At 42.8% G+C, this 16,415-nt stretch overlaps 1 protein-coding gene across 1 annotated transcript in view; it reads right to left on the bottom strand.

Moving 5' to 3' along the window:
- Window positions 1-16,415, bottom strand: part of ITGA9 (integrin subunit alpha 9) — a 508,591-nt gene that overhangs the window by 324,405 nt on the left and 167,771 nt on the right. Inside the window, 2 exon segments of the mRNA XM_066585284.1 lie at window positions 8,574-8,679; window positions 11,643-11,780. Of these exon segments, the coding sequence (XP_066441381.1) occupies window positions 8,574-8,679; window positions 11,643-11,780 (244 nt within the window).

Raw genomic sequence — 16,415 nt, 5'->3', positions numbered from 1 at the left:
GATGCATAGTTGGAGGCCTCCATTAGTGCTCCTGCCATACAAGCCTTCCGACTATGCAAATTACAGCTGCAAAACCTGCAATCCCATTAGAATGGAAGGACTCAGAAAACCTCACTTCATGGGAAGAAATTCTCTCAGATTTGCCATTTTGAAGAGCTTAGAAGCTGGAAAACGCTGCTAGAAATAACTTCCTATCTGGATAATAAAAACAAAGATCTGGTACCGTGTCGCCAGTAGAGCAGAAGGTGATTGTTCCCAGCAAGAGAAACCAAGTCATCTTGTAGATATGAGACCTTTTAATGGCCAACAAAAATACATGATGTTACAGCGAGCTTGTGAACCTCTCGGGCTCTTCGTCAGGCTAAAATGGCAAAGATCTGAAGAGACGTGAATATTTATACACACCTATAACACACATACTTATGACACGGCTCAGACATGGATGGGATTGGTTTGCACTTAAAAGGAATTCTGCAACAGCAAACAACTTTTTTTTCTAGGCACTGATAGGACGCCTGCACACGAGCGGAATTTCCGCCGCAGGAAGCCTGCATAGGATTGCGTTAACAAACGCAATCCCATGCAGACGGCCGCGGTTTGGCTGCGCAAAATCTCGCGCGGCCAACAAACCACAGCATGTCCTATTTCTGTGAGCCCCGCACAGAAACAAACCACGGCATGTCCTATTTCTGTGAGCCCCGCACAGAAACATCACTCACCCGCCGCCGGCTGCCCGGCAAGCCGGCACATCAAACAGCCGGAGCCGCTGGTGAGTACGCGCTGCTCTCTGCAGGCGCTCGGGTCGGGTCCCGCGGCGAGAATGCTCGCCGCCGGATCCGACCCGCCCGTTTGCAGGGGGCCATAAAGGAGTGAAAGCTTTATGGTCCATGAATTACTGTTGGGGGGGTCGTCAGGCCAGGAATGCTGCAAGAGGTACACAAACATTTTTAACTAGACCCAGATAAGGGATTATAAGTTTATGGTCCCTGAATTACTGTTGGGGGGGTCACCAGGCCAGCAGTCTTATCTGTGCTATAAATGTCTCACACCTCCCGATCACCCATAAATCCTGGGGAACAATTGAACCCAGTATTCAGCGTGTCAAAAGTTATTAACTTATATTCCCAAATTCTTCTGTGGTTTTGCGACTTGAAACCACCCTTCAATATCAAAACTCTCATATCTCCTATGTCATGTCCATGGTTAGAGAAGTGCTCGGCCGCAGGTAATTCTCTCTTTCTGTGTTTAATCGTGCGGTGATAAGATCTCATCCTGCTTTCAGTCTTTGCCCTATTTCTCCGACATAAAGACCCCCAACAGGACATTTACTGCACATGATCAGGTATACAACATTGGACAAGGAACATGTGAATGTCCCTGGGGTCTTCTAGTCCTGCTGTGTGTTGGGGTTATGTATCCTGTCCGCAGTCAGTATATGTGAGCAGGTCTTATAGCTCCTTACATTACAGGAATCTTATAGCCCTGCTGTGTGTTGGGGTTATGTATCCTGTCGGCGGTCCGTACATGTCAGCAGGTCTTACAGCTCCTTACATTACAGGGATCTTATAGTCCTGCTGTGTGTTGGGGTTATGTATCCTGTCGGCGGTCCGTACATATCAGCAGGTCTTACAGCTCCTTACCTTACAGGGATCTTATAATCCTGCTGTGTGTTGGGGTTATGTATCCTGTCCGCGGTCCGTACATGTCAGCAGGTCTTACAGCTCCTTACAATACAGAGATCTTATAGTCCTGCTGTGTGTTGGGGTTATGTATCCTGTAGGCGGTCTGTACATGTCAGCAGGTCTTACAGCTCCTTACAATACAGAGATCTTATAGTCCTGCTGTGTGTTGGGGTTATGTATCCTGTCCGCGGTCCGTACATGTCAGCAGGTCTTACAGCTCCTTAAATTACAGGGATCTTATAGTCCTGCTGTGTGTTGGGGTTATGTATCCTGTCCGCGGTCCGTACATGTCAGCAGGTCTTGCAGCTCCTTACATTACAGGGATCTTATAGTCCTGCTGTGTGTTGGGGTTATGTATCCTGTCCGTGGTCCGTACATGTTAGCAGGTCTTACAGCTCCTTACATTACAGGGATCTTATAGTCCTGCTGGGTGTTGGGGTTATGTATCCTGTCTGCGGTCCGTACATGTCAGCAGGTCTTACAGCTCCTTACATTACAGGGATCTTATAGTCCTGCTGTGTGTTGGGGATCCGTATCCTGTCTGCGGTCCGTACATGTGAGCAGGTCTTACAGCTCCTTACCTTACAGGGATCTTATAGTCCTGCTGTGTGTTGGGGTTATGTATCCTGTCCCCAGTCCGTACATGTCAGCAGGTCTTACAGCTCCTTACATTACAGGGATCTTATAGTCCTGCTGTGTGTTGGGGTTATGTATCCTGTCTGTGGTCCGCACATGTCAGCAGGTCTTACAGCTCCTTACATTACAGGGATCTTATAGTCCTGCTGTTTGTTGGGGTTATGTATCCTGTCTGCGGTCCATACATGTCAGTAGGTCTTACAGCTCCTTACATTACAGGGATCTTATAGTCCTGCTGTTTGTTGGGGTTATGTATCCTGTCTGCGGTCCATACATGTCAGTAGGTCTTACAGCTCCTTACATTACTGGGATCTTATAGTCCTGCTGTGTGTTGGGGATCCGTATCCTGTCCGCACTCAGTACATGTGAGCAGGTCTTACAGCTCCTTACATTACAGGGATAAGTTCCTTTTTGTGTGTCAGAGGGTAATGCACTCCTGATTATAAAGTTCCTCAAGTTAGGAGGCTGCCTGTAACACAGAAGCGGAGGGTCCGGGAATATGGTTTTCAGACGGTCATCCTTGTGCAGGGTGTGGTGGAGTTTTCTTGCGGTTTTCCTTAGTACCTCTAGTTGCGGATTGTAGGTCACTACTAGAGGCACACGATTGTTTCTTTCCTTCTCCTTGTATTGGAGTAGTTGATTCCTGGGTATCCTGGTGGCTCTAGTGATTTGGTCAGCAATTGAGGTGGGATGGTAGCCCTGATTTATAAATGTCCTTTAAAGATGGTACGAATGTTCCTCTCTGTCTGTTGGGTTGGAGCAGATCCGGTTGTATCTGATGGCCTGGCTGTAGACGATGGACTTTTTGATGTGTTTAGGGTGGAAACTGTCCCATCTGAGGTATGTAGGACTATAAGATTCCAGGGACATTGACATGTTCCACGTCTGATGTTGTGTACCTGATCATGTGCAGTAAATATCCTGTTGGGGATCGTTATGTCGGAGAAACAGGACAAAGACTGAAAGTGAGGATGAGATCTCATTGCCCCCCCCCCCCAACAGTAATTCAGGGACCATAAACTTATAATCCCTTATCAGGGTCTAGTTAAAAATGCTTGTGTACCTCTTGTAGCATTCCTGACCTGACAACCCCCCCAACAGTAATTTAGGGACCATAAAACTTTCACTCCGCTATCAGTGCCTAGACAAAAAAAGTTTGTTTGCTGTTGCAGAATTCCTTTTAAGTGCGAACCAATCCCATCCATGTCTGTGCCGTGTCATAAGTATGTATGTTATAGGTGTGTATAAATATTCTTGCCTCTTCAGATCTTTGCCATTTTAGCCTGAAGAAGAGCCCGAGAGGTTCACAAGCTCGCTGTAACATCATGTATTTTTGTTGGCCATTAAAAGGTATCATATCTACAAGATGACTTGGTTTCTCTTGCTGGGAACAATCACCTTTTCCTATCTGGAAACCCTGGCGAGAGGCCATAAAGACTCCTAATCTGAATATATTCCTACCCCTGGTCATCACCTTCATTTATATTTAACCCTGGATGATCACTTGGCAAGTGACCTAACTTAGTCTTTAGTGCTTCCTCCTATACGTTGTGATCATGCGAACACACAAGACCTAGTAAAGGTCCAATAAGAATTCTGCTGCTCTGGTCTGTGGCAAACTGGAGATACATACAATGCCTACATGATAAAGATGGCTGCACAGAGCAGGAGAGGCAGAGATCCTTACACACTGACTGCAGGTCTGAGAGCAGTGAGTGCAGGGGAGGAGCCTGTGAAGACAGCCCCTCCCCCCATACGAAATGTCCTAGTTGCTAGAGAAGTTGAATGTCTAACAGCAGGCAGTGGTTTGTAGAGGGGCTGCACTTCAAACTCTATTTACAGAGGCAAACCATTTTTTTTTCTCTGAAAGCATATTACAATATTGATGGGACACACAGAAGATATGAGATGAGCAGAAGTTACCTGAAGAGCTAGTGTTCCTCTAACTGCTGGAGAGCGGCGTGTGGGTGGATTTGGGAGAGTATTGTGTAGATGACATCCTTGCTGTCTCTCAAGCACACCTATATACATCATTTGATGTAGCTTTGGTATTGTAATCAACTTCTAGGTTACTTTGTTTAAGAAAGGGGGAGGTTGAGAATATGATGAAGCAGCCCCTGCCTCTCACCCCGCTCATCGTGTGTGTAGAATACCAAGAACAAATCGGCTCTCGAATTATTCTTACACAACTATTCTTATTTTTACGTAAGCATTGCAGTAAAGCTTAAAACTTTCATAGGCTAGTCCTTGTTGTTCTGAACCTAGAGCAATGAAAGTGTTAACCCTTTGCCAGTTGGACAGCAGTCTGTGAATGTATATTTTTTTCTGCACCGTTGCTAGGAGATGATGCAGAATCTACGACCTGTCCGCAATGTCAATTGTAGAGGGCCACGGGTTGGATGGCTTCCATTGACTTCATTACGGACAAATATAGAGCATGTTGCGATTTTTCCTCCGCTCGTGGAAATCGCAATTCGTTTCCGTGGGTGTACAGAAAGAAGTGATTTTCCATAGCATGCGATGAACAGTGCTTGCTGCGGATGTTGACCACGGATTCCACAATGCAAATCCGACTGTGAGCAGGTGGTCTAAAGGTGGGTGTAGGGACAGGGGTTGCAATAAGATTCAACCTAGCAACCCAGCATCTGCCATGTTGAAGTGGCGAGAGGAGATGAAAGCTTCGTACAGTGTTCTCCATGTACCCAGTGGGTCTTCTGCAGCAGATAGTGGGGCTATGAACAGACAAGAAAGCTCCCATCTTCAGCTCTTCGTTACGGGCAGCCAAGCTCCAGTCCATCGGCATATTAAAGCTCAGTTTCTCCAGGGACAATGATAAGGGTTGTTTCCAGACGTATAGCGCAGCTCGGCCACTATACGCAGTATTGAGGTATGACTGGTTGCCGTTTACTTTGTAAGTAGGATCATGTGGGGCGTGAGGGACGAGGTGCTAGGCCAGTCTTGCACAGGCGTTAGTCATTGCAATGGGTAATGTGGTGCGTAAAAAAACAATTAAAAAATCGCTGAAACGCACTAAAATAGAACAGACGGTGATCGAAAAGACTCAAATGCTTGTCTGAGAAGCCCCATTGAAACCAATGGAGGGGTTTTGCAGAATTTTTAGTGGGCGTGTCAAACGCTGTAAAAATGCCTCTGTGAGAGCGGTCTTAGGAAACAAAGGTGATCTTGGGTACAAAAAGATTGCATCTGCAGGCCGTCTCACGCACAGCGGGACAGAGGTCCCACATTTCAAGCATCTAGCGGTAGCATGCAGTCCCATTCTGTACCCACGGTGGGCTGGTGATCTGGAGGAGCGCTTCCGTATATCTGGACATGAGAAAGAAATGCAGAAATTGCTTAATGGACAAGAAAATGATGGTAGTTGTGAGATATGTGTTTGATTATGGGCAGGTGGGCTTTAGTGTAATCCAGGGGTTTGCACACCCGTGTAATAAGTGCTCTGTGAGGATGAGAATCTGGGAGTAGGGATCAGATTGGGAGGACTCTCCTGGTCTGCTACATTGTGGGGTCTTCTGCTTGTAGTACAAGTGACATTGTATAGCTGGGCTTCCCTGCCATGCGGGTCTAGTAGTTACAGTGTAGTCATCTCCATAAGGCTGGTCCCCATGGGATGCCTGCCTCCACACTTGCACCACTTGGTGCGGGTTTTATCGCGAATACCTGTGCGGAACTCACCCCTTTGTTGAGAGAGGGCGAACCCCGCAGTGCAGACAATAAAATGGCCGTCGAATCAAGTTCCGCAGGGGTTTTGTGCGGATTATTTTAGCAGCGTGTGGACGACAAATTCAAAATTGCATCCACTTTACTGCAAATGCAGCGGAAGCGCACCGAGGAGACGGAGGGATTTCTGCAATCTTGAAGGGGTGGTCCTACAACTAAATGAGCCAAGTCACAAGGAAAGGTTTTAGAGAAAGTCGACTACAGTCTGCGGACGTCTCTGACAGCATTACATTGTTCTACGGCGGGAAATAACTTACTTTGCTGAAATACCACCTTGTAGACGTGTAAACAGAAGCAACGGGGTTCATACCGTATCCTAAGGCACAAAATCCTGAAGAGCGGACTTGACTGATTGTGGACAAATCCCAACATATTCTACTTCTCTGTCGGATGGGACAAAACATAAGCTTCCAAGTGGAGTCCGAGTATAATTGGAATAGATGTTAGCCCCCCCCCCCCCATGACGTTCCTTTAACGTGTCCCGGTGGTAACATACGGCGAGCGGTACAGTCCCTGCGGCCGCGTCCTCTTGTACAGCATTCCTGCTCCTGTGAACGGCGGTCAGTAAGCATCGGGCCTTCTACAAGCAGCACATTAGGTGGATGCTCTGTGAGAGTACGAGGCAGCAATATCCAGACAAAGGAGCAAGTGTTGGAATTAAAGGTCCAAGATCTAAAACCCAGTTCCTCCTCCTATAAAACAACAGAGAGCCATATCCTCCCTGCTCCCCGCTGTGTCCCATGCAGACACTCGGTCCCCGCTGTTTATGGGACATCATATCTATATATGACTCATCTATATATATATAAAAAGGAATGTATGTCTGTCTGTTTGTCCTTTATGCGCTACTACACCATTCATCCGATCGCCATGAAACTTTGGGAAGTTGTTGAGTACACTCCTGGGAAAATTATAGGCATAGTACAATTATGCTATGAAAAATGGCGCGCGTGCGAGCGTCGCCGACAGTTACGCCCCCCCACGTAGATCGTTTGATTTCCATCACTGCCACTAATTCTCTCACTTCCCAATGTCGTAGAAACATGAAATTTGGCATGAGCATTGACTATGTCATAAATAGGAAAAGCTAATGGGTCCCAACTCGATTATTCAATTCTAAGCACAAAAGAATTGGCGTCCAAATTTTACGTACGGAATCTAATTTTCTCACTTCCCGATGTCATAGAAACTTGAAATTTGGCACAAGCATTGATTATGTCATAAATAGGAAAAGCTAATGGGTCCCAACTCGATTACTCAATTCTAAGCGCCAAAGAATTAGCGTCCAAATTTTACGTACGGAATCTAATTTTCTCGCTTCCCAATGTCATAGAAACTTGAAATTTGGCATGAGCATTGATTATGTCATAAATAGGAAAATGTAATGAGTCCAAACCTTTGAAATTTGGCACAAGCATTGATTATGTCATAAATAGGAAAAGCTAATGGGTCCCAACTCGATTATTCAATTCTAAGCGCCAAAGAATTAGCGTCCAAATTTTACGTACGGAATCTAATTTTCTCGCTTCCCAATGTCATAGAAACTTGAAATTTGGCATGAGCATTGATTATGTCATAAATAGGAAAAGTTAATAGGTCCCAACTCAATTATTCAATTCTATGCGCAAAAGAATTAGCGTCCAAATTTTACGTACGGAATCTAATTCTCTCACTTCCTGATGTCATCTATATATATATAAAAAGAAATGTATGTCTGTCTGTCTGTCCTTTTTGCGCTACTACACCATTCATCTAATCGCCATGAAACTTTGGGAAGTTGTTGAGTACACTCCTGGGAAGATTACTGGCATAGTACCACTATCCTGCGAGCATCGTCGACAGTTATGCCCCCCAGACAAAGATTGTTTGATTTCCATCTCAAGCACAAAAGCAAAAGGCATTACAAGCAACGGGATGCGTGTTCAACTACAAAATGATGCATCCGCCAAACGTTTCGCAAGACAATTGCTGGATATTGAGAATGCTGAGGTAAAATGAAAGCTGTGCTGTGATTGGTTGCAATTTCTTATACTGCTGAGGTAACATGAAAGCTGTGCCCTGATTGGTTGCTATTTCTTATACTGCTGAGGTAACATGAAAGCTGTGCTGTGATTCGTAGCTATATATTATCCCGCTGAGGTAACATGAAAGCTGCGCTGTGATTGGTTGCTATATATTATACTGCTGAGGTAACATGAAAGCTGCTGTGCTGTGATTGGTTGTTATATATTATACCGCTGAGGTAACTTGAAAGCTGCGCTGTGATTGGTTGTTATCTAGATATATAAAAACAAATGTATGTATGTATGTATGTATGTCTGTCTTCGCGGCAACGCGCGACGGGTACGCTAGTATTCTATAAATTAGATAAGTACCTAAATATCTACCAACATACCTCACATACAGAGCCGCCTTATGAGCAAGAAGCAAGCAAACATGCAACTAATCATTCCAAATCACAGAATGAATATATGGTCATTCATCAAGCAGCTGTGCCCGATGGCAGACCTAGATTACCTGGATAGCCATCATCATCGATATCTCCGAGGTTCGCCATGCTTTCCCCGAAGTGCGCATCGTATGCATTGTCTCCATTCAATAAGATTTGTTCATCCATTACACCCTAACAAACAGGAAACAAAAGACTTCAGTGATTGATACAACTAACCGAATCTCAGGAAGCAGCTGAGAAGGGAATGCGAGTCCCATATAACATCGGGGGTGTAAATACTGCAGTAAGTCTCATTTCCTAACAGTGGGCTTACTGTAATGGTACAGGGCCCATGCTATACAGACATGTGATACAACTAACCGAATCTCAGGATGCGAGTCCCATATAACATGGGGGTGTAAATACTGCAGTAAGTCATTTCCTAACAGTGGGCTTACTGTAATGGTACAGGGCCCATGCTATACAGACATGTGATACAACTAACCGAATCTCAGGATGCGAGTCCCATATAACATGGGGGTGTAAATACTGCAGTAAGTCATTTCCTAACAGTGGACTTACTGTAATGGTACAGGGCCCATGCTATACAGACATGTGATACAACTTTTACACAATGGGGCAAATTTATTATTGAACATTCGACGGCTTTCTTCCTCAAGTTGTGCTCTGGGCCACATTTATTATGTTTCCTTTTTTAGTTTTGGACACTTTTTACGACTTGTCTGACAACGGGATATTCCTTGGTGGAGAAGGGGACAAGGGCCTAAATGCGATATTCAGCACTACAAATTGTGTCTCTATTTTTGATGGAAACTGTGAAAACTACAAGGTGGTATGAAGTCAGATGAGGCCGGGTGAAGCAGTGTCCTCAGGGGCCACAGCTCACTTTTCCGCATCTCCTCAGTATTACACAGCGTTCTTACTAAAGTAAAGCCTTGAGGACTGGAGTTGGGAGTCTGGTCTACAGAATCAGCAGAAGCGCTGTGAGAAACTGGAGCAGCACAAACCCTCTGGCTCATTGTCTCCTACATCTGCCCCAAGAAGTAGTTTACCTGCATGACGCACGGTTCATTCCGGGGCGCTCGGTGGTCGGCAGAGGATGGGTTGTCCCTGTAGGACTTGTCAATATTTATGCAACAAGGTCTTTGCATATTTGGGGATATTTTATATACAGGACGTTGCTAAATTTTTAGGCAGCTGTTGAAAAAATTGCTGCAGCGTAAAAATGTCTTCAAAACCCAAAGTAGTGATAGTTTATTTCTGTCTATTAACAAGATGCAAAGTGACTGAACGAAAGAGAAATTTGCATCAAATCAATATTTGCTGTGACAGCCCCAAACAGCCTTCGAAACAGCATCAATTCTAGCTACACTCGCACACAGTTTTTGAAGGAACTTGTCAGAGAGGTTGTTCCAGACATCTTGGATCTAAGACCAGATCTTTTGTGGATCTCAGCTCGCTCCAATCCTTCTGTCTCTTCATGTAACCGCAGACTTGATGATGTTGCAATGAGGCCTCTGTTGGGGTCATTTCATCACCTCTAGGACTCCTTGTTCTTCTTTATAAAGCTGTATGTTTGGGAACGATCCTAATAACTGGGGTCCTGACGGTCCGCACATGTGCACCACCGCTCCATTCACTTTAATAACAGTGCTGGGACTGCTGAGATCTCCGGTGCTATGATTGCAATATGGTTGTCATCTGGGGGCCGTCTGGTGGAGGTCCGAGCAGGTAGGCCCCCACCGATTATAAAGCTATGCCCTATCCTTAAGTGTCAAGTTAACGTTTGCTACAACCATACCGGAGAAGCCTACAAGGTACACATTCCAGAAGATACTGGGAATAGGTTTCTGTTGAAGTGGAAATAAAATTCAGACAAATGGAATCAGTAAACGGGAGAGAATAACCAACAGAGACAACAGAAACGTCCTAACGGAATGGATTTACTAGAGGAGCGGTGAGCTGGATCTCCTCCGCTTCCAGCTGGCAGTTAGATAGAGGGGCGCGAGCTCCCTAAGAGGGTCCTGACACTGCGCTCAGCTATATAACAAATGGCAAATTGTAGGAAATACAAGGCAAGAGAAGATTCAGTGAAAACCGACAAATTGCATTAAAGGGGTCTTCAAGGCAGGGCCAGCTGTGATTGACCTGGGTTGGAGCAGAAGCCACTGTTCCAACCCCTGTGTAGTGGCCGCTGCTTGTAATTGCAGGCTGGGGTCCCAATGATTTCAATGAGAACTGTGCTTGCATTTGCGAGCGCCGGCCACTACACAGAGGTTGCAGCAGCAGCTTCTGCTTCCACCCGAGTTTACCGGACTGTGACAGCGGGCGCTGCCTGGATAACCCCTCTAACTTGTAGATGCAAGCTTCAGTAGGGTATACACCTACATGTTGCTTAGAATTTTGGACAAATGTTTATTAAAGTGATTTTGTGGACAAATACTATTGAGGGCCTACACTCAGGATAGCTCATCAATAGTTGATCGCTGGTAATCCTCCACTCAGGATAGCTCATCAATAGTTGATCGCTGGTAATCCTCCACTCAGGATAGGTCATCAATAGTTGATCGCTGGTAATCCTCCACTCAGGATAGGTCATCAATAGTTGATCGCTGGTAATCCTCCACTCAGGATAGGTCATCAATAGTTGATCGCTGGTAATCCTCCACTCAGGATCCCTAGCCATCAGCTTTTTGTCTGCTTTGCTGTGCAGCGGGTCCAGACATGGTTGTTGAGGTAAAAGCAGGTAGCCTCAGAGGCGGCTTGACTCCCACTAAAATCAATAGGTGGAAAGCCACCCCTTAGACTTCCTGCTCTGAAACCAATGGGGAACCAGAAGTGTAATAGGCAACTTTGCTGCCATTGACTTCAATTGGAGTGAGACCGCCTCTGAGACTCCGAACAACCAGCTGATCACCGGGAATCCTGAGCAGTGGATGCCCAGCAATAAACTACTGACCTATTCTAAGTATTTGCCAAGAAAACCCCTTTAATGTTCACCACGATGTTCTCTCACTCATTACATTTCGTCATTAGGGTACATTATTTTATACAAACATTTTAGAGTGCTTGTATAACATTTAGAATTCTACCAAGACAGACATTTGTAAAAAGTTGTCACAAGAAATACTTACATTCCCTCTGTTGATGTAGACAGTGACTTGGCCTTCATCTCTAATGTCGGAGTACATGGGTGCCCCCACCATGAGGTCTGATAGCCCATCAGCGTTCAGATCAACGGCACATAAGGAGGAGCCGAAGTAAGAGCCCATCTGTAACCAAGACAGCATTCAGTATATCTGCCCATGTGAAGACTGCAGCATTCAGTATATCTGCCCATGTGAAGACTGCAGCATTCAGTATATCTGCCCATGTGAAGACTGCAGCATTCAGTATATCTGCCCATGTGAAGACTGCAGCATTTAGTATTGACACCAGAAAAGAGGAAAAGTGCTTCACTGTTTGCGTTTTCCTTTTCTAATCTACTTCGGCTTAGTGAATAGGATGGACTACGCTTCTTTCTCCATGTCTTAACTTATACTCATATGGGTTGTTCACAGCTTTCAGTGATAGCCCTTCGGCACGCCAGCCTATTTGGGCTGTGAGGAGTCTGTGTTAGTTCACAAGCAGCATACGGCCCCGTTATGGCCTTTGGGGCTATGCAGATTGACATTTTTTCAATGGGGACCAATGGTCCGTGTGAAACAACTCATCACATGTCCTATTCCTGTCCGTATCAAGGATGAGAAATAGGACATGCTAATGCTGTGCTCTGTCCGTGTAAGTTTTTTCGTTGCGGCCTCGCTCCTCTCTATGGGAGAGCCAGCTGCAACAGAACAGCATGTGGCCAAGCCGCTCCAAGACCGGCAGCCAAGTGCCGTGGGTTTTGAAGCTGCGCTTATCCAGAGGAAATCTCAGGGTTTTTTGCTGCGTCAAAACCGCGATATTTCTGCGGTGAAACAGTCCCATGGGAGCCCAGCATTACACAACTTTACTGGACATCACTGGACAAGCCCCTAGCGGAGGCACGGGAGGGAGATGCTTGCACTCCTTCAGCTCCACTCAACATACAACAGAATAAAGACAGGAGATTATTAAGCAGCGTCGTGTACTGAGCATTCATGGACTTTCCATAAACCTTTATCTATGTATGGACATATATGTGACCCCGCTGTCTACCGCCACGCCGCCACTACTGAGGGATCGCATTCTCAGGCTTGGTTCTCACAGGAAGGAAATTACGCAGCTTAGCCACACCGAAAAAATGCGAGATTTTTGCGGGAGAGCCGCAGCTTCAAAACCCGTGACATTTTGCGGCGTGTTTTGGAGCAGTTCGGCCGCCAGCATTCTGCTATGGCTATCTCTCCCCATAGAGAGGAGTGAGGCCACAGCAGAAAATGGACATGCCACGGAATTGAATTCTGAGCCACATGTCTGTTTCCGCCTGGCTTTGCCACCCCGTGTGGATGAGATTTTTGTAAAATCTGGTCCACATGGATGACTAATCCCGGGTTTAGGAGCCGCGGGCATCCTTTGTGAACCCAGCCTTAGCGATATAAACTTGCAACCCAGCGCTCCCTCAGCACTAAGTGCCAGAGAAGGGCTGCAGCAATCACACAAGGATGTCCATAGTCATGTAAATACCCACTGGGCAGGCATCAAGCAGCACAATTACATATCAGTGACATTCATCCTGGAACAAGATCATGGTCTTCAGGTAGAGGCTGTATTAAGGCCCATTTACACGAGCAGATTATCGCTCAAAGATCTCTCAAATGACAGTCTGAGTGACAGCTTTGAGCGATTATTTTGCATTAAATATAATTGGTATTCAAGTAGCCACTCAGCCACTTATATACCAATTATGTATGTAAATGAAGCCTTTACTGAGCACATGCTCACAGCCCCAGGCTACTTTTTGTGCTCAGATCCTTTGTTCTCCATGGGGAAACAATGCTATCAGCACTCCCCCATGGAAAATGACTGAAAAAAGTGATCCTGAAAATCAAGTGAGCTGATTTTTACTATCACCAAAAAAGTGCCCAAACTGTGAGAGCCCCGCCCATTAACATGCACCAATTATCACTAAATCGATCGCCGATTAGCAAAATTTTTGCGATAATCGTCCAGTGTAAATGAGCCTTAAGAAAGGAAAATACTTTAGGAGACAGTTGGCTTATATCATTAATAATTCTAATCCATTCAAAAACGTCTTTGTGTACCAGGAAAATATATGTCTAAAATGTAACACAAAAACAACTACAACTCAATTGTACTGTTGTGCATTAATCCACTAGAAAGATAAGATGTGAAATAGGCAAAAAGATAGATAGGAGATGGATAGATAGATAGATAGATAGATAGATAGATAGATAGATAGATAGGAGATAGATAGATAGGAGATGGATAGATAGGAGATAGATAGGAGATGGATAGATAGATAGATAGATAGATAGATAGATAGATAGATAGATAGATAGATAGATAGGAGATGGATAGATAGGAGATAGATAGGAGATAGATATGATATGAGATAGATAGATATAAGATAAATAGATAGATATGAGATAGATAGATAGATAGATAGATAGATAGATATGATAGAAGATAAATAGATAGATATGAGATAGATAGATAGATAGATATGAGATAGATAGATATGATAGAAGATAAATAGATAGGAGATAGATAGATATGATAGAAGATAGATAGATAGATAGATAGGAGACAGATAGATATATAGATATGAGATAGATATGAGACAGATAGATAGGAGATAAATAGATAGATAGATAGATAGATATGAGGGAGATAGATAGTATATAGATAGATATGGGATAGATAGATATGAGATAGATAGATAGATATGAGATAGATAGATAGATAGATAGATAGGAGACAGATAGATATATAGATATGAGATAGATATGAGACAGATAGATAGGAGATAAATAGATAGATAGATAGATAGATAGATATGAGGGAGATAGATAGATAGTATATAGATAGATATGGGATAGATAGATATGAGATAGATAGATAGATAGATAGATAGGAGATAGGAGATAGATAGATAGATAGATAGATATGAGATGGATAGATAGATAGATAGATAGATAGATAGATAGATAGATAGATAGATAGATAGATAGATAGATAGATAGATATGAGATGGATAGATAGATAGATATGAGATGGATAGATAGATAGATATGAGATAGATAGATAGATAGATAGATAGATAGATAGATAAACAGAAAGACAGAGAGATAGATAAATCCGCAGCAAATAGAGTTTATAGCATGCTATGGGAAATCACTTTTTCCTGAAAACTAGTGGAAAACAATTACGACTTCCCCTCACAGAGAAAAAAAAAATCGCAGCATAGATAGAAGATAGTTAGATATGAGATAGATAGATATGAGATAGATAGATAGACAGAAGATAGATTGATAGATAGGAGACAGATAGATAGATAGGAGATAGATGATAAATACATAGAAGATAAATAGATAGATATGATACAAGATAAATAGATAGATATGAGATAGATATGATACAAGATAAATAGATAGATATGAGATAGATAGATAGATAGATATGATATGATACAAGATAAATAGATAGATATGAGATAGATATGATACAAGATAAATAGATAGATATGAGATAGATAGATAGATAGATATGATATGATACAAGATAAATAGATAGATATGAGATAGATAGATAGATATGATATGATACAAGATAAATAGATAGATATAGATAGATGGATATGAGATAGACAGATAGGAGATAAATAGATAGATATGAGATAGATAGATATGAGATAGATAGATAGATATGAGATAGATAGATATGAGATAGATAGATAGATATGAGATAGATAGATAGATAGGAGATAAATAGATAGATATGAGAGAGAGAGATAGGATACAAGATAAATAGATAGATATGAGATAGATATGATACAAGATAAATAGATAGATATGAGATAGATAGATATGAGATAGATAGATAGATAGATAGATAGATATGATATGAGATGGATGGATAGATAGGAGATAGATAGATAGATAGATATGAGATAGATAGATATGAGATAGATAGATAGATAGATATGATACGATACAAGATAAATAGATAGATATAGATAGATGGATATGAGATAGATAGGAGATAGATAGATAGATATGAGAGAGATAGATAGATATGATACAAGATAAATAGATAGATATGAGATAGATAGATAGATAGATAGATAGATAGATAGGAGATAGATAGATATGATAGAAGATAAATAGATAGATAGGAGATAGATAGATAGATAAGATAGGTAGATAGATAGGAGATAGATAGATATGATAGAAGATAAATAGATAGAAGATATATAGATAGATAGGAGATAGATAGGAGATAGATAGATAGAAGATAGATAGATAGCAGATAGATAGATAGCTATGAGATAGATAGATAGGAGATAGATATGATAGAAGATAAATAGATAGGAGATAGATGGATAGCAGATAGATAGGAGATAAATAGATAGATATGAGATAGATAGGAGATAAATAGATAGATAGATATGAGAGAGATAGATAGATAGATAAACAGAAAGACAGACAGATAGATAAATCCGCAGCAAATAGAGTTCATAGCATGCTATGGGAAATCACTTTTTCCTGAAAACTAGTGGAAAACAATTACGACTTCCACTCACAGAGGAAAAAAAATTGCAGCATAGATAGAAGATAGTTAGATATGAGATAGATAGATATGAGATAGATAGATATGAGATAGATAGATAGACAGAAGATAGATAGATAGATAGATAGATAGATAGATAGATAGGAGACAGATAGATAGATAGGAGATAGATGATAAATACATAGAAGATAAATAGA

The sequence above is a fragment of the Eleutherodactylus coqui genome, chromosome 12, assembly GCF_035609145.1.
Source record: "Eleutherodactylus coqui strain aEleCoq1 chromosome 12, aEleCoq1.hap1, whole genome shotgun sequence".
Lineage (NCBI taxonomy): Eukaryota > Metazoa > Chordata > Amphibia > Anura > Eleutherodactylidae > Eleutherodactylus > Eleutherodactylus coqui.
This window is presented reverse-complemented; position numbering and strand designations above follow the sequence as displayed.